General features: G+C 53.2%; 1 protein-coding gene across 1 annotated transcript in view; it reads right to left on the bottom strand.

Annotated features, from left to right (window-relative positions):
• Positions 1-25,760, bottom strand: part of HCN4 (hyperpolarization activated cyclic nucleotide gated potassium channel 4) — a gene marked incomplete at both ends in the record, with an annotated part of 40,724 nt that overhangs the window by 11,877 nt on the left and 3,087 nt on the right. Inside the window, one exon of the mRNA XM_081228331.1 lies at positions 3,499-3,922. Within this exon, the coding sequence (XP_081084457.1) occupies positions 3,499-3,922 (424 nt within the window). The remainder of the gene's footprint in view (positions 1-3,498; positions 3,923-25,760) is intronic.

The following is a 25,760-nucleotide window of genomic DNA, read 5'->3' on the forward strand; positions in this document are numbered from 1 at the left end:
AGGCCGACTCTCCAGCCCTCACCCAGCACCACCACCGTGTCCTCAGAATGACCAGCTAACATGATCCTCGCCGAGGGAGGTTGGAGTGGGGACTGATCCCCAGCCTCTGAGGACATCAGAATACATCTGACAGTCAGGGAAACTGAGGCCTAAAGAAGGGGAGAGATTCACATGAACTGGAGTTGGACGAGGAGATAGAGCAGGCTCTTCTCTACGAAACGCCTCCCTCCCCAGGTCTCGTGCAGACCTGAGGCCTCAGAGGGTCTCCCTGCGGCTGCCTCCAGGCCAAGGGGAGGCTGGGAGAAGCCCCAAGGGTGGGGCAGGCTACTGAGGGTCTGGAGACAGGGTTCCTGGGGCCAGCTGGGAAACCCCAATCCAACCCCAGGAGTCCGGCGGGAGCCCCTAGCTGGGCAGTGTGACCGGCAGACAGCAGCTCAAAGCAACTTCCTTCCCAGCTGCTAGGCAAGATAAGGGTGTCTGTGTGGAGGGGGCGGGGAGTCATCCATCTGGCCTCCTGAGATCTCCCTTCCTGCCCACAAGACAGGGGAGCGATGTCCAGTTCAGGGTCCTGACCTGGGGCCTCTGTCCAGGGTCAGAGCCTGCCTGGCCATTTTGGATAGCCCAGAGGGTGGCCAGGCCAGAGGGGCAGTGGGGGCAGTAAAAGAAGAGCTTAGCTCCTGTCCCGGGGCCCACCCTGCCCGCCCACTGGCAACTCTGCCAAATCTCCCCAAAATACCATGGCCCCCAGGGCCCAGGTGTAAGTGGGGAGCAAGGCTGGCCCCCAGCGGGCTGGGGCCTGGAGACACGAACCGATGCTAGAGAAGGGAAAGAGCGACTACTCTGCTTTTAACGGCAGTCCAGCTGTTAAGTCCAAGACACACAGAAGGTTCGGAGTTTCTCGGGGATGGAGGGAGCCAACGAGGTTCTGAATTTCCACTTGGGACAGAAACCAAGAGACAAGCCCCTCAGGGCATTCCAGGAAATACGCCTCCATCTTCCCTCTGCAGCCACTCAGAGGGGCCCTGGCTACCACCACCCTCACCCCCACAGGCACTGTCCCCTCTCAGCCCTGAGCTCAGACCCACATCCAACCTCTCTGCACCTACATGTCCCCCAGGTTCCTCAAACCCAATCTGTCCCACAGAACTCACCCCACCGCTTGACCCTCCACTGCCTGCCTCCCCAGTCTCAGCGGGGAGTCGTCCCCAACAGAGGGAGCAGTAACAGGACCAGTCAGCCTCCTTTCAGGCCACCTGAGAAAGTGGGAAGGGCGGGGAACTGGGAGTCAGGCGGCCTGGGTCAAGATCCTACCACTGGGGCAGCTGACCCTTCCACCCTCGGTTTCCTCACCTGACAAATACAGGTAATAAATCCTGCCCTGTTGACTTTGTCAGCCAGGCTTGAGCAACCAATGAAATCATGGGTAGAAAGTATTTGAGGAAAGTAAACACCCTGTAGAAGCATAGGGGGTTACTAAGGCAACTGAGTGGGGAGGGGCATTTATTAAACAGTTCTCTGCACCCAGTTTCACACTAAGGGTTTTACAAACATCATCTCTTTTAATCCTCACAACAATCCACTGAGGAATGTACGACTTCTACCCACTTTGCCGATAAGAGACTGAGGCTCAGGGGGTAAGGTGGCCCCAAGGTCAGTCAGCTGGCAGTGTGGAGCCGGATTTTAATTCAGGTCTCACGTGTCATCCTAGCCCTAAAGCCCACACGCGTTCCACTACACCCGGTCCCTGCCGGGAGTCAAGAGTGCTAACTGGGGTCCTATCTGGCTCTGCCAGAGGTCTGCTGCATGACTTTGGACAAGTCACTGCTCCTCCTATCCGCAGAAATAATGCAAATTCCAAACCAGAGAGAATTTCTGCCATGAAGTGATTCTGCCAGGCTGGTGTAGGGACTTCTGCAGCACAGGTGTTCGTGACACCTCTGACCTCGATCTGCCAGTGCCCCGACTCTCAGCCACGGGTGCTGTTGCTGGGAGTGGGGTGGGGGCTTCGTGTCCTGAGTGTGTGGGAATTTCCATCCAATCGTGCAGAGACCAGGAGACTAGCAGTGAGCCAAGGCAAGAAATGCACCTCTGTGGAAGCTTCCCCAGGCCACAGCCTGCTCCAGACCCCAAGGCGGACAGTCTCACAGAACACATCTCCCCCAACCCTGGTACATTCAGGCTGGCCTGCCTGTGGCTGCCTCCAAAAGGTGGTACTTGGTGGTAGCGGGAAGTCTCACAAGGTCACCTGCTTTTTTCAAACCCCAGCCTGCAGTCCTCTCTTTCTCCCATAGATGGTTGCATTCAGCCCACAGATGAGTTAGGTTTGTTCAGAATGGTGTTGGCCACCTAGTTCTTTTACAATTTTTTATTCAGTTTCTATAGTCAGTGCTCTGCCCAGAGCCACTAGGATCCCTTTACAGTTTGTGCTCACACAACTCCAGGAAAGCACCAGGCTTGCACTCCCTACAGCTAGCACCTGTGGCTCTTTATCAGAGGCCTGGCTGCAGGAAACTGCTTTGCCTGCTAACACCAAGGGCTGGAAGGGTCCTGAGCCAGTGACTGACAGGTGAGCAGATATAAAAAGTCCAACTCCTTTGCCCTGATTGGGGCAACTCCCAGGTGTGGTGTACACCATCCTGGAGCTCCCCACAAGATTTGCTTGGTGTCACCCTTATTTGGCTTCCTTCCTTCCTTTCCTTCCTATTCCTTTCCTTCCTAATTCCTTTTCTTCCTATTCCTTTTCTTCCTTTCCCTGCCCCTCTTCCCCAGTCCCTTACCAGATTTTCCTGGAAACACTTTGCTCCCCATCAAAAAAAAAAATCACTTTCATACAAATCCTCATCTCAGGGTCTGCACCAGAAGAACCCAACCTAAGACTGTTGCCAACAAAATTTGCAAAAAAATCCAGATTTCTGCTTCTCATGATAAATCTGTAGATCTAGCAACCCTGAGCCCATTCTCACTTGGCCACAGTGGCTAGAGTTGAGTAGAGGCTGCCTGATACAGATGGAAGATATGTTCTCCAGTTTTCCCCAGTCCACGACATTCCCTATTGTCCTCTAAATGGCCCTTTTCACCCATTCATATTCCCTGCCTGGCCCCCACAAGCTTCTGAGTTTGCAACCTCCACAGTACAGTGCAGTGATTAACAATGCAGGCTCTGGAGTCCAGGTCCACCAATTAATAATTCTGTGACACTATATAAATCTCTTCATATTTCTCTATGTCCTCATGTAAAAAATGAGTACTTATACCTACCTATATGGTACCCTCTATGGTTGTTAGAGACTTAAATGGGATATTGCCTGTGAAGTGATTCGTGTAGTATCTAGCGCATGATAAGAAGTCAAGAAGTTACTAATATTTGTCCTGTTGGAAGAGATGTGCCTGCTACAATCCGACAGCCCACATCCAACTATCTGAGGTTACCTGCTGGTCCCTCACTCCCCTAGAGGGAAGATACCTCTTCCCTGAAGAGGTTTGGGTCTGAACACTCACCTCTTCCCACTGGTGAATATATCGAATGAGGCGGGAGAGACGCAAGAGGCGCAGGAGGCTGAGGATCTTGGTGAAACGGACGATGCGCAGGGCCCGGGCAGTCTTGTAGACCTCTGAATCGATGCGTGTCTCCACAATGAGGAAGATGTAGTCCACGGGGATGGAGGAGATGAAATCCACCACAAACCAGCTTTTGAGGTACTTCATCTTAATCCGCTGTGGGTCCAGGATGATCTCTGTGTTGTCCTCCACCACAATCCCTGTGCGGAAGTTGAGGACCAAGTCGATGAGGAAGAACGTGTCCGACACCACATTGAAGACAATCCATGGTGTGGTGTTCTCATCCTTGAAGAAGGTGATGCCCACAGGAATGATGATCAGGTTTCCTACCATCAGCAGCAACATGGTCAGGTCCCAGTAAAATCTGCCCAGAGACACATAGGTCAGTCATAGGAGGAGAGAGAGAATGAATTACAGACTAAAAGAAAGCTCAGAGACAGCAAAGGTGGGAGAGAGAAGTCTTCAGAGGTTCTGAGACCCTGCAGGAGATAGGTGCATGGGTACCAGGGCAAGATGTCATGACTGGCATAGAAACAGGCTCTTCCTTAGTCATCCTTAGGGATGCCTTCTGCCTGCCCCTCCGTGAGATCCCCGATGACAAGCCTCCTACTCCAATCCCCATGCCCCAGTGAGAGGCTGAAAAGCAAACTAAATAATAACATCCAGAGAGAGGCGAGAGGCTGTTTTAGCGGCAGAAGTAATTCACCCCCGCACCATCCTCCCTGAGGGTCAAATGTGGCCTGAGACAGGATGGCAGGCAGACATGCCACAGACTGTGACCAGAGAACAGGTGAGGTCCAGACACACAGCAGGAGCCTGGGATGCTGGAGGCGTGGTATCCAGTCCTAGCTCTGTCACTGACAGGCAGGTGCCCTCCCCACTCTGGGCCTCAGTTTCCCCACTGTGCAATGAGGGGCGGGGCCTCCCCACTCGGTCCTGTAATTCTGATCTGGCCTTCTCCCACACTGGCTCTCGGGGGGCCTCCCTTTAGTCTATCCCCTATAGTCAGAAAATGTCTGACCATCTCTCTCCCCCAGAGGATTACTTTTAACACAGCGGTAGGGAAGGTCAGTGATATCTTCAAATGCAGGCAGTGTTTTTCTTTTTTTTTAAATATATTTCAACAATTTTATTTTATTTTTTCCAGCAAATAATTTATATTTAGCAAAGTAGATATTTTTGATGTTCAAGTACACATTTAAATAAATACTGATTGAATAATCAATATATTAATCACAATAAAATATTGCAAATATTTTCTCATTTTTTCTTAAAAAGTTTCCTTTAACCATTATTTGGTAGAATAATTATTTCAGTTACCAAAGTTTCTGTGATAAAATTTTAAAAAAATTTTTATCGGGGCTTTCCTGGTGGCACAGTGGTTGAGAGTCCGCCTGCTGATGCAGGGGACGCGGGTTCATGCCCCTGTCCGGGAAGATCCCACATGCCGCGGAGTGGCTGGGCCTGTGAGCCGTGGCCGCTAGGCCTGTGCATCCCGAGCCTGTGCTCCGCGACGGGAGAGGCCACGGCAGTGAGAGGTCCGTGTACTGAAAAAAAATAAATTTTTTATCGGAGTATAGTTCATTTACAGTGTTGTGTTAGTTTCAGGTGTACAGCAAAGTGACAGGCAGTGTTAACGGGAGGATTTCAGGCACCAGTGAGGTACCACTCAATGCAACAGAATGAGACCAGTGGGGGCTTCCAACATCACTTCTTCTAAGGCCTCAAAGCAACTGCTAATATTTCCTGGGGAGGTGGGGAGGGACCCTCAGGGTGAAGCCTCTGACAGGTTAAGCAGAATGAGGAGGTAAAAGCCAACTCACAGGTCTCCTACCTGGCCCAGCAGGGGCCCCTCTGGAGTATGCAGGTAGCACAGGTAGGCAGAAGGCATGACCAGGGACCCTGCCCAAGAACCAGCCACCCCAGGGCTGGCCCTAAAACTGAAAACTTGCACTGCAGAGCTGTTTCTCTCTGCTAGTAATTTAGACAGTTACACAATGACAGATAAAGGTATTATGTTGGGAAGAAATAAGCCTGTCTTCTCCCAAGAGAAATAACCTTTCAGCCATCTTTAATTCTCTACTGCAGGGAAGCCAGAGGGAAGGGAGTGGGAGACAAAAAGATAAGCTTTCCTCGAGTCTTCAGTGGGTCCCACCGCAAAACCAAAGTGCCCCGGCCTGAAGAGTTCCAAGTTTGAAAAAAATTACTTCACAGCAAATTGCTTTCTTTGACAGACTCAGAATGGCGCTCTGAGTCAAGGAGAGGGCAGGGCCTGCTTCATTGAAGGTGGGCGAGAGAGCTGTCCCACATCACACAGCTCAGGGAAGTGTGGCTTCTGGAAAGGCAGCTTCCGGCAGCTCCTCTGAAAGCCAAGTTCTTCAGGGCATCAAGACGGGACTTCAAGTCAGAGCCTCACTGGGCTAAGGCTTTTCACTCTTAAGTCTGGTGCCAAGAGGTCAACTTTAGCTCCTTCCCTGCCCCAGAGCCCGCCACCCCTTCGTCAGCCCTACTCCCCCTGTGCCACCTGGGAGGACCCACCCCAGCCTTCATACCCACTACACAGAACACAGCACATCCTGCTAATGACTTGTGGGCCCTGGGAGAATGGTTTCAGCTTCTATGCTGCTCTCAAGCTGTGTATACTCTCCACTCAGCCTCATGCACACCATTCAAAGACAGCTGCAGACACTCATTAGATGCCATACACAGGTATCCTCATTCACACACACAGTGTGCAAACACCCCTATGTACACATGGCCATTGTACCTTTTATTTAATCTCTTGGGAAAAACAAAACAAAAAAATTGTGACATAGAGAGGCCACTGAGAGGCTTGTGGCCTCTGTACATAAAGCTAATAATACACCCAGACTGGGAGAGTTTCTAAAATTAACAGAGCGGGTGCAAGGCAGCTTGGAATGCTGACTCGGGCAGGCCTGCTACTCCAGTGGGTTTCTACACTCTCCCAAGCTCTAGTTCCCTCAATTACAGACCAAATTTGAGACAGTAATTAACAGGAGAATGTTTTCATTTAGTGGTCTTCATAAAACCAAATTACATGAGGCAAAAACACCCATTTCCTTGCATTCTGATTAACTGTTTCAATCATGAGTTTCCAGATGCTAAGGAATATTTTCTGGTGCCTGATCTGGGCTGGGGTTGGAACTCTGGAGCACTTCATCCCACACACCACTGTCCTGGAGCATCAAAGAGACACTCAAAAGGCAGCATAATATGGTGGGAAGAAAGCAGCACAGGCTCTCAGGCCAACCCACCTGAATTTGAGTCCTGGTTCCATCATTTGCTAGCAAGTTGCTTAATCTCTCCAAGCCTCAGTTTCCTCATCTGCTCAATGAGGATAAAATTACCTAACTAGTGGAACTGTTATAAGAACGAAATGAATTGATATTTGTAAAATGCTCTGACCTATGCCTAGCCCATATTTTTAAATGAGTAAATAAGTAATTCATGTCAAAAAATTCACAGGAAAGAGGTGAGGGAGGTAGATGAAATCTTCCAGGAAAGAGCCAAAGCAAAGCATCTACAGGGGGTGGGTGGATGGGAACTTAATAATGGTTCCAGAACAGCCAGTGGTGGAAGTCAGGGCCCACAATATTCCCTGGATAATTGGATGGCAGAACCTATTTACCTCAGCATAGAGATGCCCTGATCTCAGGGAGCTCATGGTCCAAGGCTTAGCCAGAAGACAGAAGACAAGTTGGGCAATGATGTTAAGAAACCATCCCAGGCAGCAGCCCCGGCATTTGAAAAGGTGGGCTCCTGGTGGCCTAGAAGGATGAGGTCATAAAGTGTTCCTGGAGAAGGTAACAGAAGTTGGGCTTTGGGAGCTGACCTTGGCCTTGTACACTACGCTTCCTTACTCTTTGCCAGACGGTTGCACAGATTTCTGAAAGCTGGGCCGGCAGAGAGCAAAAAATGTTCAGCACCACGGACAGCTCCTGGTGTGCCTGCCAGCCCTAGGGTCCTGGCCCAGCCAGGGGAAGTCGCAACAGCCTCCCCACTGCATCCGCAGCTCTCTGACCCCTCTTCTCCCTCAGTCCTAGTGATCAGAAGCATCTCAAGTGATTCCTTAATGTCCCTGCACATTTTCAATGGGGGACTCCTTGGTGACTGAAAAAGCTCTATTCAAAAAGACCCCAAGGGGCTTCCCTGGTGGCGCAGTGGTTGAGAGTCTGCCTGCCGATGCAGGGGACACGGGTTCGTGCCCCGGTCCAGGAGGATCCTGCATGCTGCGGAGCAGCTGGGCCCGTGAGCCATGGCCGCTGAGCCTACACGTCCGGAGCCTGTGCTCCGCAACGGGAGAGACCACAACAGTGAGTGGTTTCCTCTTGTCCACACCTGCCCATGCTTGCCTCTGAGCACATATACTCTCTCTCTCTCACACACACATGAACACATTTTTGTACACACACTCTCATCTACGCACCTCTGTTAAATTTTGTCTTCGTACACGCATCCATTTTCACACAGGCATACTTTCTTGCACACCCACTTGCATACATTTTGACACAAATGATATCCACTGGGAATCCTGTCAGCTGTAAGAAAGAGAATGTCTGGGTTTCGCCCATTAAGATCTTTTCCATCCTTCAACATTCACCTGAAGTGCTACCTCTTCTGGGCCTCCCCAACCTCTCACTGATGGAGCCACAGCCTAGCCTGAGCCCTGGCTCTGGATCTCCTAGAAAACTGTGGATTCCTTGAGGGCAGGAGGCTTGTCCCAGACACGCCTGTGTCCCTGCAGTGCTGGCGGCAGGATGCGGGGGGAGGGGGGTCCCCCGTGCTTTCTCCTGGGTGAGCAGCACACCCACGGCCCCATCTTGTACCTTTCCCTCTGTGTAGACAGCTCCCACTCAGACCGCTCCTAGCACCAGACTGCATTCCCACCTGGCACCTGGAGGGCCTGCTGGCCCCTCCACCCAACAAGTCCAAGGCTGAGCTCAGCATCTTTCTCCTCAAAGCTGAATGGCACAGTCAGCATTTCAATCACCTGGGCTGGAAACCTCACAGCCATCCTCAGCTGCTTTCTCTTTCCTCCCACCCACCCCTGCAGGCCCCCCAAGCAGTGGCCAAGTCTTGTCTGGCCTCTTCAATGACAGCTTCTGAGTCGGTCCCCAACTGCTCTGTCCTAGATCAGTTCCTCACTACTCCTCACCTGGACCCTTGCCCCTGCCGCCCACCTGGTCTCGGCCTCCTCCCTCTTTCCCTCCAAGCCACATGCTCTCTGGGTTGTCTGGCCAAATAGCATTATGATTATGTCACTCCATGTTTGAACCCCCCTTTGGTAGACTCCCACTGACTACAGAAGAAGGTTCGAGTTCCTTGGTCTGGCACCCCCTGACCCCTCTTCCCTCTTCTCCCTTCCACTTCCTTCACAGGAGTCAACTGGACACCCAACTTTAGGCCCCATCTCCATCCACCTCCTGGTTCCTCCTCCTGAGAACCACCCCTACCTCTTGAACCCCCATCTTTTGAAATCCCTTCTCTCATCCAAAGCCCAGTTCAATTGCCTCCTTCTCCATGAGCTTCGCCTAACTGTGCAGTGTGTCTATGTTAGCAGTCGTCACATCCTGCCCCTTTCATCAGGTACCACCGAACTCTCCTTCTAGCCCCTCAACAAAGAAGCCAGGAGTCTTTTGTGTCTGAGAAATGGATGGGAGCTGGGAGCTTCACCCTCCATTCCAGGCCCAGCATAGATAACTGCCCAAGCTGCTCATGAAGACGATGAGAACGGAGGAGGACAGCCATCAACATCTCCTGGGCACTTACTATTTGCCAGGCACTCACCTGAGTCCCTTATATAGACTATCTCATTTAATTCTCATAAAAACCCTATGAAGTAAATACTATGATTATGCCCATTTTGCAGTTGAGGAGACTGAGGCACAAGAAGTTGAGAAATTTGCTGTATATGGTGGATCAGGAATTCAAACCCAAACAGCCTGACTCCAGAGTCCCACTTCTAAGCACTCTATACAAATATAAACCTGGTTGGTAGTATTTTCTCTCTCCCAAACCCTGTGCCAACTCCTACTGCACCCCTCCCTCCCAAACCTGTCTCCTGTGCTCTCTTCCACGGCATCTTCATCCCCAACTTCTTCACTCCCTAATCCGTCTGCTTTTTCCCTTAAGCGAACCTTAGTTGTGTCACTCTCCCAAACCCCAGAGGGTGGAGTGAGCACCCTCCCCCCTCCACACCGATGCCCCTTCCTGTCTGTGGTAGGAATGTCTACGAGATCCTTTGAGCATCCTGTCATTTGCTGCCCATCTTTCCAGCATCCATCTGCCACCCTTGGGGACCCTGGTGATGCTGGCACCTGGTTCACAACCTTCTGTTCCACTCCGAATCCTGCCATCATCCTGGGTGACTTCTACTCCTTCTCAGCAGCCCAACAATAAACACTCAGCCTCCCAGTGGCTTGAAGTCCTGCCTCTAGTGTCTTCACTCCAGTCCATTCCAAGAGCACACCCTGGATCGGGTCACTGTCTCCAGTTGGTCCATCTCTAATCTCAATGCTCTCTCTCACCCTAACCTCCTTTCCTTCCAGCTCTTTTATCCAATCATGCTAAGTCTATTCTTTAGTGTCCCAGGAGCCTGAAGTTGGCTGACCCTCTAATTCTCCCATGAGAACCCTCCTGCCTCCTCCCGTCACCCCCAGGCATAATGGTCCTGCTCATCAACCTCTCTTGCCCCATCCTTCTGGCACCCACTTCATCAGATCACAATCCTAGCTCAGAACCATCATCAGCTCTTTTCCTGTTTACATGGGGGGCTGTGCAGAAAACCTCAGACCTCAGACCAGTCCTACTAAATACCAAGCGCCTTAGTTCCTTGTGCCTCTATTTCCTCATCAAGGTTTCCATGCTCAGCTGGGCCCTCACCTCTACCAGCCCATCCTCCAGGAGACCCTAATGACCTTTCCCACCCATTTCCCACAGCAGCTTTTCCAAATTATCTCCTCTCCTCAAAGCTCTGAAACTACCACTTCCCCTCTCCCTCCCAGCAGATAACACCACTTCTACTTCACAGAGAAAACAGAAGCCCCCAGAATGTCCCCGTCCTCTTCCTGCCACCAGACTACTCCCTTGCTTGTCTCTTCCTCACCACTTTTCTCTTCCCCAGTCACAAGGGAATCAGTGACTCTTCCACCTGCCCTCTTGACACTGTTCCCTTTTTCCTCCCCAGGAAGCTTAATCTACAGGTTATCCTCTCTCTCGCCCATATCTTCAATCTCCCTCTCTAGGTATCCTTTTCCATCAGCTTTTAAGCTCTCTACACTTAAAAAAATCAAATCTCTCCTGAATCCCTACTGTCTTATCTCTTCTCCCCTCAGAACCAAGCTTCCTGAAAGACGTGTCGCCATCCCCACTCTCTCACTTCCACGTCCGTCCCCAACACGCCTCTCAACCCTCCAGCAACACTGCCGATGCACACGTCCTGCTGCAAAATCCCACGGACACTTTCTGGTCTGTTTCCGTCTTGACCCTCTGCATCATCTGACGCTGTGTGCCATATCTGCTGAGACACCCCGCTCTGCTGGCTCTTTGTTCTGCCTCTCCTTTCCCTCCCATTGCAGGAGCTCCTCTTCCCCTGCATGACCTTTAAATTTTGTTCCTTTGGGCCCCCACCTCCTCTCCCTCCTTACTCTCTCCCTGGGTGACCTCACCAACTCCCAAGGCTTCATTATTCCACTGGCTTCCAGACCAGACCTCTCCCTTGAGCCCCATAGCCATGTGTTCACTTGCTGACTACACATCTACACCTCGATGTCCCATGGGAACTTCACTCTTGACATAGCCAGATATAACTTAGCAGCTTCCCCCATAGACTTGTGCTTCCAGCATGTGATACCGCCAGCCATCCAAATGCTTAGCCTAGAAACCTGGGGATTATCCTTGACTCTCCCATCTCGCTTACCTTCCAACACTCAGTCATGTGGGATTCGGCACGGCTCATCAGCTCACCACCTGGCTTACTTCAGCAGCTTCCTAACTGGGCTTCTGCCTCTCCCAGGACCCCACAGACCTCAGGGTCCAGGGTAGGGTCCACAACCTCTCCACGCTTTGCCAAGCCCAAAGTCCTTCCACACTCCCAGCTAAACTCCAAGTTCCTCGCTGTCATTCCTGGGCACTTCCTGATCTGGACTCCGCCTCCTCTCTTGCCTCGATTCTCGCCACGCGTCCCCCGTGTGAGATGCTCTGCCCCCGACACACTCAGCAGCTTTCAGTGCCCCAGACACACCGCACTTCCCTTCCCCTCTGGGCTTTCCTACATACTGTCATCTGCCTGGAGCTCTCCTCCCCACCCCTGCTCACCCCAGGCCACCTGGTTCAGAGGAGCCGTCACTTCTCCTGGGAGGCCATCTTTTTTTTTTTTTTTTGCGGTACGCGGGCCTCTTACTATTGTGGCCTCTCCCGTTGCGGAGCACAGGCTCCGGACGCGCAGGCTCAGCGGCCATGGCTCACGGGCCCAGCCGCTCCGCGGCATGTGGAATCTTCCTGGACAGGGGCACGAACCCGTGTCCCCTGCATCGGCAGGCGGACTCTCAACCACTGCGCCACCAGGGAAGCCCGGGAGGCCATCTTTGTCTCCTAGGAAATCTGGCTAGGTGCCCCTTGTTTGTGCTGCCCTAGCATAGTGTTTGTCACACTATGATGGAATTGCATGTTTGTCTATCCTGTGGCCACTTGACTCTCTGAACTTGGCACAGTGCTTTTTATGAGGTAGGTCCAAAAAAGGTCCAAAAAACAAAGGAATGGGTGGAAATATGGGAATGGGTGGAAGAGTGAATAAATGAATGATTGAATGAATCCCTTGGGAGCCAAAGGCTGAGTGGCAGGTGACCCAGGAGAAGCTACACAAAATGGACAGCCCTCTGACACCCCTTCCCACGAGGCTTTCACAGGCCTCCGATGATCAGGGAGGAATTTATCCCATCCGAACACCCAAGGCACGAAGACTCCCAGCAACATCCACTAGCAAATGGCCCCCACCTGGTGAAGATGATGGTGGGAAAGCCACAGAGAAGGAGGGAGGAGTTGGAAGGGGGCGGGGCGGGGGAGGTAAATGAACAAGAGACAGGCCAGGAGAAACATGGGGTTGGGGTTCTGACACAGTGGGGTGACAGGGGGCTGGTGGGGGGACACTGAGGCTACAGACGTCAACAGAGGCCATGACTGTATTTCCAGCCTGACCAGCACAGGCCGACGGTGACACAACACACTAAGCCCCCTCTGTTACAGTCATGCCCCCTCTCTGGGGACTTTGAGGATTCTCCCTTCTCTCCAATAGGCTTGGCCCAGAGATCCAGGAGGTGGGGGGGGGAGGGCAGGAGGCAGCTCCACTTCTCCCCTAGAATCTCCCGACATCGTCCCCACCTGGTCGACCCAGGATGAGTCTCATCTCCCCAAACCTGCTGTGTGCTCCCCAAGAGCAGAAATGACTTCTCTTCCTTTTCCAAGATGTAAACGCAGAGCTGGGCCCGTAGGGGTAGGAGTGGGGCTCCTCAGCAAAATTGTCTTATTGTTAAATAAACAGGTGGATTAAAGGCTGCTGGGGGGAGGGGTGGTGGAAACTGGCAAAAATAAATAAAAAGGAATACACTAAGATGTTAACATTGATATTTCTAAGTAGTGTTTTCTCCATTACACCTTTATATTCTAAATTCCCCATAGTGGGCAAATATTACCTTTTAATCAGAAAAATAAAGCCACCAGTAACCACCGACCAGTGTCCCATGCTGTAAAGAGTCTTCTAACATGTGTCAGGGGAGAGACACACGGGTCCCCGGGGAACTCCCAGGCGGCCCATGCAGACAAAGGTGCTGTCCGACGCGAGGCCAGGAAGAGCAGATTTCCCGGAGGCGCTTAAGGAGGAGGAGACAGAGGGAGGCCATTTGAAGGGCAGGTGTAATAGGCAAAGGAGACCACGTGCCTGCCCACAAAACCCACGTGGGAACGCACACACGTGGGCCACCTTCCTTGCCTTCCCTCCCTCACAATCAATAAAGCTGCTGGGAAGCGTCAACGAGCCCCTCCCCGTCCCTGCGCGTCCAGGGTCTCCTTCATCTTTCTCGGAGGCAGCGCTGCGGCCCCGCCCCCTCCCCACGCTCCACCCACCCGAGGGGGCGGGGCGCAGGAGTCTGGCATTTTAGCCTCCTCGCCCCCTCACGCTGGAAAGCGCTGTCTTCCACCGCCCTCCGCTCGCACCTCTGAGGGGAATAAACGCCCGCCCTCCCCTCACTGCTCCTCCCCGACCCTGGGCTCTCCCCGCTACAGCGGATGAATGGCTGTCTGCCTCCCACCCCCGCCTGGCCAGTAGGGCTCTATTTTTAACCCACCTCAAAAATCTCTGACTCAGAATCACAGTGCTCCCAGGTAGCTGCTCCCTCGGCCGCCTAAAGCGGCCTCCCAAACAGATTCAGAGCCAAGGGCATCTAGTTAGCGCTGGGTTTATGGGTGGGTGGTTGGGATTTTGGCGTATCTTTAGGTTCTCACTTTTCTATAAGGATGACCTATTACCGGAACAACAAAATTTGGTTTTGTTTCTGTTTTTGAAGACCCAAACAAAATGACCCTTTACCCCTGCCTCTTCCCTGGTCAGTCACCGTCCTGGGCTGAGGCCCTGGTCCCTCATTCCCCAAGGAAAAGGTGAGCTGGGTGAGAGCTGGAACTGCCAGAATCTTCCCTTCCCCTTCTGTGATCTTTCGGTCACGTAGCACAGTGCTTCTTCAAACTGTAATCTGCACACAAATCACCGGGGGATCTTAACCAAGATGCAGACTCGGATTCTCTGGGTGTGGGGTGAGGGCTGACACCTGTATTGCTAACAGGCTCCCAGGTGATGTTGAGGCTGCTGGTCCAGGGGCCACACTTGGAGTAGCTAAGCTGTAGCAGACAGTACAGTGGTTAAGCACTGTAGTGTTTGAACACCTGGCTGTGTGGCCTTGGACAAATCACTTAACCTCTCTGAAATTTGTTTTCTTTTCTTTCACTTCCCATTTTCTTTTATTTATACAAAACAATTGTTTTAAATATAATTTAAAAACCCCTCCAAGCAGCAGTGTCTGTCTCTGGTTTCCACCACCACTTCCCCCCACACACCCGCTCATGGACACAGCTTGGGGGTACTTGGAGGGGCAGGAAAATGTCTGGGGGTTGTGACATGACCAAGGCACTGTTCTGGAAACAGACACAATGATGGGTCCCTGTTTCAACTTGGGCAAAGGAGGCGATATTGAAACCCTCTAACACAAAATGTTATGACAGGGATGGCAGGAAAAACAAAAACAAAGAAAGGGAAGGAAAAATAAGATCAAAAATAAAACTCAAAAACCTTCAATATGAAGGCAGCAGATGGGGGAGGGGCACTGACAAGGGAAAACCGAGTTCGGTAGAGACAGCGGCATCCAAGTCCAATGATTTTGTCACTGGGCCATGATGCCCCTTCCCGCTCCCGAGCTCACAGGCTAGTCCCCCCTTCTCTTTGGTCTGCAGAGCCACCGCCCTTCAAGGTAAGGAGGGGCACCTGGGGACTCTAATTGGGGATCAAAGGGAGGCCGTGGGGATTGTGCCCAACCACCCGGGGATGTTGACAGAATCTACGCACTTCTTTTCCTCTAGTCACGCCCAATCCCGAGGGAAGGGCTCCCACATCCTCAGTTTGGGGTTCCCTGCCTGGGGAGCATGTGATTTCTACAATCCCATATGGCAGAATCTCCAAATCCCTTCTCTCCAAATTGCCAGCTCCCCACCCCCATGGTTCAAAGTGCAATCCAGTGGGGCGCGGGGATGGGAGCCTTCAATCTGTTTTCTCATGTACAAAATGAGTACATTAATCCCACCCCACAGGGTTCTGAGAGAATTCAGTGAGATAATAATATGCTACACAATGCAAATACTCAGTACATACTGGCTGTTATCATCATCATTATTCTTGTAACCACTAAGACGCAGGTCCTGGTCTGAGGACTATGGGGATCCAGAAGTGTGTGGACTGGTCCCACGTCAAGGAGCCCTCAGTCTTGGGGGGTGGGGGGCAGCATGGCTTGTTGGGCACAAAAGCCCCAAAGAGGAAGGGGCCTGAGAGTGCCCACTGGTCAGGAAGGTTGGCGTTGTGGTTGCAGGAAGGAGGTCCCTGCTACACAGCAAAAGGAAGCTAGGCCAGGGACCCGAGTGTCTTGGGTTCTACCCATCTCAGTCTCTTAACTTGCTGTGCCCTTGAACAATGCCCTGCCTCTCACAATCCCTGCCTCAGTGTCTCCATTGGTACAGTGAGAGGATGGAGCCAGATAATCTCTAAAGACACGCCGCTTCCATGGATCTCTGCAGTGCAGAGGCTAAAGAGGCCAGCCAAGGGCAGCTGGCCAGATGGAAAGCTTGCTGAGAGAAGAGTGCACATCTCAGAAAACCAAGACACCCCCTCCCCCAACCCAGTGCTGATCTGAAGAAAAGATGGGGCCATCTTGAATGCCAGACTGAGTAGTCAGGACTCTTCTGGGGACGTGGGGATCCATGAAGGCTGTGGAGGAAGAGCTCCTCAGGGAAAGGATCGTTAACTGCACCTTCTCAATGGCACAGCTGAGCACAGGCCTGGCCATAAGGAACACCAAGACGTCAACCCATTGCTTCTCCCATGGTCTTAGACTTTCTCTGGAGACCCTAAATCTGTGCACTCACAGAGACACACTAGCGTAAGTGTGCACACACACAATCAAACTATACAGAAGAGGTCACCTGCTCTACAGCTGCCCGGAACTGCCAGGATGCTGTGTTCCCTCAGGCTAGTGGCCTAACCTCTCTGAGCTTCACTCAGCTGACAAGACTATTGGGGAAAATTGTGGAGGGGACCAGCAATTGGAGAACTTCTCCACCTGGGCTTATAAGAAACAAAAAAGGCTCAAACACAGCTCTCCCAACTTAGGAGAATGAAGCAAAAATGGAATATTGCTGTGGAGTAGCAGGTGAGCACAAGCTCAGGGGAAATTAGGTAGGAGAGCTCACCTGCTCCTGCGGGAAGGGCGCGCTCCTGTGAAGGAGGAAACAGGATGCATTTGGGGCAGAACTCCCTAAGGCCAAGCAGCACTGGTGCTGCACAGGGCTAATGAGGACACCAGGGGAGGGCTGTCCCATAGAAGGTGGCTAAATATTGACTCTGGGAGGGTCTCTACGTGGCCCTCTTGTTAGGCTGTGGGTCTCCTGGGAGTGCCTGGTCTCTGGGGACATGAGCTGGACAGGACTCCGCCTTCCCTCCAAGAAAACACAGTCTGACAAGGACATTAAGCAAGGGGCATGTTCCCTGGGGTCCCTCCAGCCCCAGAGTTTTATGGTTCTCTTTGCTAACAACCTTTAAGGAAGAAAAGGGAATGACTCCCTGGGGAGGCCCATCATGAATGGCTTGGATGTATTTCACTCCCAGGCTCTGGGGAGCACTGAAGGGCTATGGTGAATGCAGTGCAGTCAGAGAACTGCAGACTTTTAGCACAGAAGGGGCCCTACAGGTGCCAGCTCATTGGCTCCTAAAGTGACAGAAGCAGAATCACCTGGGTGCTCCCCAAGCTTATATCCACCCGGGGCCTCACCCACGGAGACCCAGGCATCCATAATTGCATAAAGCTCCCAGGTGACTCTACAGCCACCAATTTTGGATTTGGGGTCCTGCAAAAACCCAACCTCTGGTCCCATTTTCAGATGAGGAGAGCAAGGCCAGGGTGGTGAGGGCTCAGCTCAGCCCACAGAGCTGGATGAGGCAGAACCAAGTCTTCAACTGGCCTCTTACTCCCAGCCAGCCCCCTCAGCTCTGTCAGCAGAAGCTTCAGCACAACATGGCAGGAGGACGACTCCCCAGAGCCTCTGGGACAGGATGGACAGCTTGCCACATTTCCTTCCCCTGCCAATTCCGAAGGTGATGGTCCTGCTGGTCTTCCCCTTGGACTCTTCCAACCATAGTTGTCCAGTGTGACCTGTGGTCTCCATGGATCCTCACATCTGAACTCTTCCAAGGCCAGGTTGGAGCTTCCAGGAGGGGACAGTGGCCCCCTACAAGAGGTGGCTGGGAGGAGGGAGTGGGTTGGGGCCTTTGCCCGGGGAACAAAGAAAAGAAAGCCTGATCTCCACTCCCACAGGGGTTAATGGGTTACAGCATAAGCACACAACATGCTAGGGAGCCCCCCACCCTGAGCCCCAGGATAGGGGCTGGCAGAAACTCTGCAGAAAGAGGCCAGGAGTTAAGGAATCCCCCACCCACTCTGGGAGCACGAGGGCCCCGTAAATCCAAGATCACGGCTGGATGGGCCTCGGCAGAGTCTCAGGAATGAGGGAGGGAGATTCCCATCAGCTCTACTTGTCAGCGGCGCTGTCCCTGCCGTGCTGGCTCAATGTGTACTAATGGGGTCAGGATTACGGGTTCAATACCTATTTGGCCAGTTAGCTTTGCTCCCTTCTCAGCCTCAGACTGAGCCCTGACTCTGGACACTGAGAAAGGAAAGGACTTTGCTGAGGTCACACTGCCGAAGAGGATGAGGGTCAGGAGGGTAAACTCAGCGTGGGAGGGGTAGTCAGTTACAAGCTGGGAACGCTGGGATGAGAGGCCCAGGGCTCCAGGCTGGGCCAGCCCCGATGTTGCATGAGGACAGGCCACAGCTGCAGAGTCTCCCCTGCTGGACCAAGTTTCTCCTAAAAGTTGCCAGTGGCATTGATGAGACCTGAGGGTGAGGGTCTTTCCTGTCCCTGGGGAAGGGGATAAGTGCCCCGTATCATATCTGACAGTTTGTAGGTGGGAGAAGCCCATGGCTGGGTTTGGCGTCAAGTGGTCAGGGACTCGGGTTAATCGTTCACAGGGGCTGCTCCAGCCTGCGATGGGGAACCACAGGGTAATTACTTCTGGGCTCCAGGCCACACACTCAGTGACATTATTGCAGTGGTAACACCTGCCTTCTGGGCCTAGGATGGCAGAAGAAGGAAGTCTTCTCAGAGGTTTTACAGTTGGAGCCAGGGCTTGGGAGAGAGCTCCCCTGGGCTTCAAGGACCCAGAGTGAGAGGCCAGAGACGCATACAAACACATGCAAACACACACACACACACACACACACACACACACACACATACGTACTCAGGCAGCATCAGGGGCAAGACCGGGGGCCATGGGGTCAGAGTCCTCAAGGGCAAAGCTTAAGGAGTGCAGGTCCAAAATGGCAGGTTCTGAGCAATCTGAGTAATCCTCACTGTCTGCCAACACCCACCCAAGCCAGGCAGCTCAAGCTCCCAGACACTCGCCTCTAAGAAAGTGTGCAGAATGATTCTCTCTCTCCTTCAGATCCAGCTCAGCTCTGCTTCCTCCAGAAGCCTTCCCTGACCATCAGTCCAAACTGGTCTACCTCTTGTCGGCCCTCCCCCTAATCAGACTGGGGGACCCTAAGAGGAGCTGAAGTCCTACTCTCCTCTTTGCCAGGTGGGGAGTGACCCCCATCATAATGGGTGAAAACAGTCTTGGAATGCAGTGTCTGGTCTCCCAGAGGTCATGACCTCCCTTAGCTTGCCCCTCCCCAAGCCCAGAAGATAATGTATTAGCCAGCCCCGTATTATGTATTAATTTCTGAAAGCCTCGTTCGTGCAGACATAACACATCCACCCACACGGGTAAATGCTTAGACAGACACAAAATCAGCAGCAGCCAATTATCAGGCCCCCACAGCTGCGGTGAGCAGACTGGAGGCCCCACTGCTTGCTCTGCAATTTGTGGGAGCCCAGAGCTGGGGGAGCAATGGGGAGTAGAGAGTCCCTCTACCAAGCCAGCACACCTCTCTGCCCAGCCCTGAGTGCCACTCTGCAGGAGCCACGAGCTGGCTGCCTGGCTGGAAAGACAGACACAGCCCCAAACAATAAGAGACCAGAGCGGGGCAGGAGTGGTCATGTGTGAGATTTGGTGGCTCTGGCGTTGGTAGCGGTGGCACCGCTGCATATTTACAATTTGTACTTTACCTCCCCGAGAAGACCAAAGGCAGCTGGCTGGGATGCTAAGAGGTATAGGAACTCAGGGAGCTTAAAGGAAGGGAGGGCTTCCTGGGTGGGGGGCATAGGATGGAGTGGGCAACATGCCCACCCTGCCCCCAGCCCTGGTGCCTCAGGGAGGCACTGGGCTTGGCTCAAAGCTTTTGTTCAAGGGCTCCAGTTCCTGACCTCAGACCAAGGCCTTATCTTGGACCCAGGCTGAACCCTGATCCTGAGCATAGACTGAGTCTCGGCCCTGGACACACACTGAGCCCTAAACCAGAGACTGACTCCACTTCCTTACTTCTCTGATACATGTAATGAACAGACCACATGACCACCTACTCCTCTGGTGGAGAGAACACAGATACCTCTGACTATTTGTTCCCTTCCCCTTTAAACCCCAAACACTCCTATCGAGGAACAGGTGTGTCAATGGCATCTGGATGTGGCTCCAAAATCCCAAAGCTCTCCATGCCAGCCAGGACATGCCACGGTGTCAGAGGAGCAGGTGGACAAGCATCCTGATCCGGATCCCCAGGAGCAGCAGCCCCAGAGTTGGGGGTTAGGACAGGCATGTCTCAGCCTCCAGATGCCGCATTTTCAGGAATGGAAAGACTCCCTTCTCATTGATGAGCTTAAATTAAGACGGGACCCTGAAAATACCTAACACTTCAAAATTCAGGCATGGGGCTGGGGCGACAAGAAAAAGCTCCAGGGATGAGACCATTCAGGAGAAGCCTTCTCTGGACCCCTCTGGCTGGGGGTGGAGTAGACTGTGGAGCCTGAAGACCTTTGAGCCATATGTTACATAACCCGCTTGGGATCTGGTTTCACCTCTGACTTGGACTTACTCTCTGACCTTAGGCCAGTCGCCTTCCCTCTCCGGTGCTCCCCTCCCCGTGTATAAAATAAAGGCTTTAGGCCAGGAGCTTTGCCAAGCCCTGTCCAGATCTGGTATTCTGAGACCTGTTAAATTTCCCGTGCCCGCTGAGCCCCTCCACACAGATAATATGTGTCCAGCATTATCTGCAATGTTTTCACTCTCAGGAGAATGTTTTCTTGGACTACTTTGGTAATTTCGCTTTTAAAAGCTAACACACACACACACACACACACATAAGAAAGAAAGAAAGAAAAGAAAGAAGGGGGGCTTCCCTGGTGGCGCAGTGGTTGAGAGTCCGCCTGCCGATGCAGGGGACACGGGTTCGTGCCCCGGTCTGGGAAGATCCCACATGCCGCAGAGCGGCTAGGCCCGTGAGCCATGGCTGCTGAGCCTGCGCATCCGGAGCCTGTGCTCTGCAAGGGGAGAGGCCACAACAGTGAGAGGCCCGCCTACCGCAAAAAAAAAAAAAAAAAAAAAAAAAGAAAGAAGGAACAGAGAGCAAGGACAAGTATGAGTTTTGAGTCCTAGAGAAGAGGTTCAAATTCCAGTTCTGGTGCTTCATAGCTGTGTGATTTCGGGCAAATCTTTTCTTGTTTGTTTTTTCCCATCAGAGCCTCAGTTTCCTTATCTGTAAACTGGGGATAATAGAACCTATTTTTTGAGCCACAATGAAGAATAAATAAAACATAAGAAAAGAAGCTCCTAGAACAGTCTGGCACATGGTAATGGTTCATAAATGGTGGTTATTGATCTGTGAATCCACCTGGCTTTAGTCTCTATTGGTTTGAGCCACTGTTTGGTTTCATCACTTAGAAGCCTAAGGGGTCAGGCAGCTAAATGTGCAGGTGTGGCATGGCCAGAGACCACAGGGACAGGTGGGGACTGTGGGCAACTGGAGAGCAAAAGCCAGTTTAAAGCCTCTAGTGTGCTCCAGCTCCCTGCTGCGGGTGGCACTGTGGGGCCAGAGCTGCCAGAGTTTCCAATTTTTCAAGAGAAGCTAGAAAGCCAAATTTTTGTCTTACATCTTTCCATTTTAACCATTGCCTCAGACTTGTCATGACACACTATGCTGGCCAAACAGAACACATCTGGGCACTGTATTTGGTCCACAGGATGCTGCTTAGCAACCTCTGGTGTAAGCACTGCTGTCCCATCTTGAGTGCCCTCGGTGACGGGGAGCTCACCACCTCTCTGTGCCGCCTCCCACCCCTGCTCTGGGCAGGTGCTGATGATAGAGAGTGTCTCTGAGTGGCCTCTTAGGCTCTGGGATCGCAGATTTCCAGGGCCCTGGCAATGCTTTCTCAGTAAAGCCTGGCTGGCAGAGAACATCCTCTGTGAAGCCAAGGCAGTGCCCCTGCCCTCCCCACAGCCCGCTCTGGCTGGGAAATGTGGATTCTTCAACATCCCCTGGGCCCAAGCAGGACTGCCTGGCTGGCCTCCGTAGCCCTTCTATTAATTAGCGACTGGAAACAGCAGCTTTGTGAGAGCCCTTGAGCCAAGAGGTGTGTGTGTGCTGGAGCTGGCTGCCTCCTCAGTTACATGACAAGTCCCCCCAGGGACTGGGGCTGGACCTTCTGCTCTGGGTGAACTCCCCCGCGGTGGCCAGTGTTGTGGCAGGCACAAGGGCCACTCAGGCTGCTATGACACTTGTCAGCCCTGTCATCTATATGTAGACTGGTGCCTTCCAGGCTGGGCAGGGGCAGAGAGAAGTGCAAGGCAAGCCCAGCCCACAGGGGGGCTGCTAGGCATAGTCTGGGCTGGGGGAGGGGGCATTAAGATTCACACACCTCCCCCTCCCCACCACAACCTCAAGGTGCTAAGGTGGCTGCTCCCGCTGGATGCCTCTGTCCTCCTCCCAGCCAGCCACTGTCAGAGCCCCCTCACACCAGCTCTCCTGCCCAGCCCCTCTGGACTCTCTCACTGACAACATCTGTTCCTTCCCAGAAATCTCAGTGCAGCACAGCAGTCACTGCACTCCCTGCCACTTCTCCAGCCGGCCGCCCCTCTGGCCCTTTGAATGGGAGAGAAGCTGCGAAAGCAGTGGGACAGGATGCATTGAGGGCCCTCTGGCCCCCTGGCCTCTTCCTGCTCACCCCACCGCAACAGCCAGCATCCAGGACCGGCAGGGTCCAAGCAACATAGCAGGAAGGGAGGAAGGCCGACTCCCCCAAGTTTGCACTGACCTCTGTGGCTGAGAGCCGCTCACCCCAGTTCACAGCACTCACCCTGCCGTGATTTTGCTAGAGGCCGAGAGGAGAAGGCAGAGTCTCTGGCCTCCAGGAACTCAGTCAGGGAGCCCAGGCTAAGCGTGGAACACATAGTCTGAACTTCAGTACTCCAAGCATGGTTCTGGGCTGGGCACCAGCAGCATCACCTGGGCGCTTATAGGAATGCAGAATCTCAGACCCCACCCCTGACCTAATGAGTCAGAATCTGTATTTTAACAGATCCCCAGGTGAGCTGGATGACATGACACTGTGAGAAACACTGCATTGTAACAAACACAGAGCTCCATCCTAATGCCAGGCAATGGGCAGGGATGGAGAGATGGACAATGGTGGCTGCAGTGGCCTGAGAGGGCATCCCAGAAGACCCGGGGGCCCTAAAGCATGGGAGAGGAGGACACATGGAAGGCAGACAGCCCAGCACTGTGTAAGACAGGCCACTTGACAGCCCAAAGCCTCATGGCTCACAGCAGCTAGGGGAACAAATGGAGCAGGGCTGGGCAGGGGAGAGGCCCCCCAGCCTCATCAGGCAGTGTCCAGACCAGGAACTGAAGCCTTGCAACGGGGAGAACGTGGAGCCCAGGGCTTTCCACCCAGGCAATGTAAGGGTCCTGGCCCGCTGGCCCCATCGGGTTTCTGTGCACCTGGCATCCCAGGAGCACCTCGGCCCCGAGCCGGATGCCGGCCTTCGCAGCACATCCTTCACCTGCTCCAGTCTTAGCAGGTTGAGCACATCCTCATCCCTGGAGAATCCCGCTGCCCACTGTGCCAGCTGACAGCACCGCCCAGGCAGCTCACCTTGGAATTCCCCTCTGCACCAAGGCGCCCTTCCCCCTCCACTAGCACCACAGGGGCCTGCAGCACCTTTTTGGCCTGGCTTTTCACACTGATAGCAGAAGCACATTCCCGGGCAATGCCTCCAGGAAGGCCCCAGAACCCCCCAGACCCAGAGCCGGCTGCTGCCTTCTTCCTCCTCACCACCTACCTGAACAGCCCCTCCCATGGTTGAAAGGGAAAGAGATGGGCATGGCACCGAGGAAACAGAAAAGTGACTAGTCCCCCAGCAGAGCACCTTTCCTTCTCCAGGCATCTAACTCTGCCCCCGTTTTCATTTCCTTCTTGCAGGCAATGGGAAGCCCAAGCCTCAGACTACAGGGGCCCAGGGAAGGCTCTGGGAGGCTAGCACCTGCCCCTCCCCGGCCAGGACTCTCTTCTGGGATAGCCCAGAGTGGGGTTCACAACCTAGATGGCTTTCAACTTAGGGGTTCCACAGACGCCAGAAATTGAGTGCATATTGAGTGTGTCTGGATACGTGTATCTTTCTGGATAGAGACTCTATAGTTTCCAGCAGGTTCTCAGTTAGTTTTCTGATGCAGATTCAGAACCACTAGTCTGCGCCAAGGTCAGAAGCCCGTCTGGGCTGCTCAGAACTAAGGGAAGGGAGCAGTGAGGGCAGGGCGGTGTGGTTCATGACTGCATCACTGGTCTCTGACAGTGCACCTCACCTCCACCAGATGACCACAGTTGTCTGACGTGGCCATAGGCAACAGGATTCCCATTTTTCTAGATGGTAAAACTGAGGCTCAGAGAAGGCTCATAACCCAAGCAGGGCCCCATAGCAGACAGAGCTGGGGAGTGATGTGAGGTGGGCAATGTCAGTGCCTGGGGTCACGGGCCAGCACAGGAAGTTGGTTTTAGGCCAACCCTGGGACCAACCGAGCCACTGGCCCAGTTTCCATGATTTCGGAGCCCAGCTGTTTCTGTCCCCAAGTAAAGGACCCTCTAGGGCCCTCTGTTTCCTTCCCTTTCTCACAGCTTCCGAAGGCTCAGGCTAGGAAAGGGAAGGGGGAGAGGGATAAGCAGGGTCAAGCTTCGGCCTGCTTCCACTCTCAAGGCCAAGCTAGAGTTTGGGGCACAGGTGTAGCCCTAGAGCTGACATCCCACAGAGGGACTTTCCTGCCAGCCCCTATGTCCACCCCACAGCCCCAAGATACCTGCTCAGACACCTAGATGTCACATACCCCGGACAAACCCCTGAGCCTGATGCTTGAAAGCCTGACCAGCTTCTGGGAACAAAACCTGATACATCTTCACTGGGGGTCCCCACTCCTTTTCTCTCCTCTTAGAAAATCAAGATCACACAGATACTATTTTTTATTTGTTCCAGGTTCCCATCACCAAGCTCGGCTTCTAGGACATGCCTCATGTGGAAGGAAGGACCCACCCTGGACCAAAGAGCCCAACCAGCCTTGGGCAGGAGCCTGGGGACCAATATCCTGACGGGCTGCACATTCTGGTCTCTTCCCTTACCAAGCCCTAGATACAGGTTCAAAAGGCAAATGTGGAGTGGAAGGGGAGGGGAGGCCAGACAAGCTCGTGAGCCTGGAGGAGCCATGGGGGTAGCCAGGGCATGGCGTGTGTGCGTCACGGGGGTGGTGAGGAGAAGCAGAGGCAGCCAAGAAAAGTCTATTATATACGTGGTCCAAGTTATGTGGGTCCCTCAGAGTGTAGCCCAGTCCAGCACTTGGAAAAGGCACCCAACCTTCCCCTCCCCAAGAACAGGAGATGCCAGAAGCAATCCATGACAGCAAGCCCTGAACTCCAAACCACAAACTCAATCTATCATAGTTCGCTGGTGATTCTTTTTTTTTTTTTTTTTTTTTTTTTTTGTGGTACGCGGGCCTCTCCCGTTGCGGAGCACAGGCTCCGGACGCGCAGGCTCAGTGGCCATGGCTCACGGGCCTAGCCGCTCCGCGGCATGTGGGATCCTCCCGGACCAGGGCACGAACCCGCGTCCCCTGCATCGGCAGGCGGACTCTCAACTACTGCGCCACCAGGGAAGCCCACTGGCGATTCTTTATTAAACCAGTTCTGTTGGATCAATGCTTCCTGCCCATGAAAATGATGAAGAAATCCTCAACTGGCCTGAGCAATGCTTGCAGAAGCTTTTGTGAAGCCCGAGCTGGACGGTGGGGATTGGCTCCACATAGAGGCCAAAGGCTAGTGGCTGAAACTTGAGGGACTAAGCCTTAGGGTGCTGGGTTGGCTGGGGGGAGGGGAAGGCGGGGAGGTGAGGCTGGGTT

The sequence above is a fragment of the Mesoplodon bidens genome, assembly GCF_964165515.1.
Source record: "Mesoplodon bidens genome assembly, chromosome: 3".
Classification (NCBI taxonomy): domain Eukaryota; kingdom Metazoa; phylum Chordata; class Mammalia; order Artiodactyla; family Ziphiidae; genus Mesoplodon; species Mesoplodon bidens.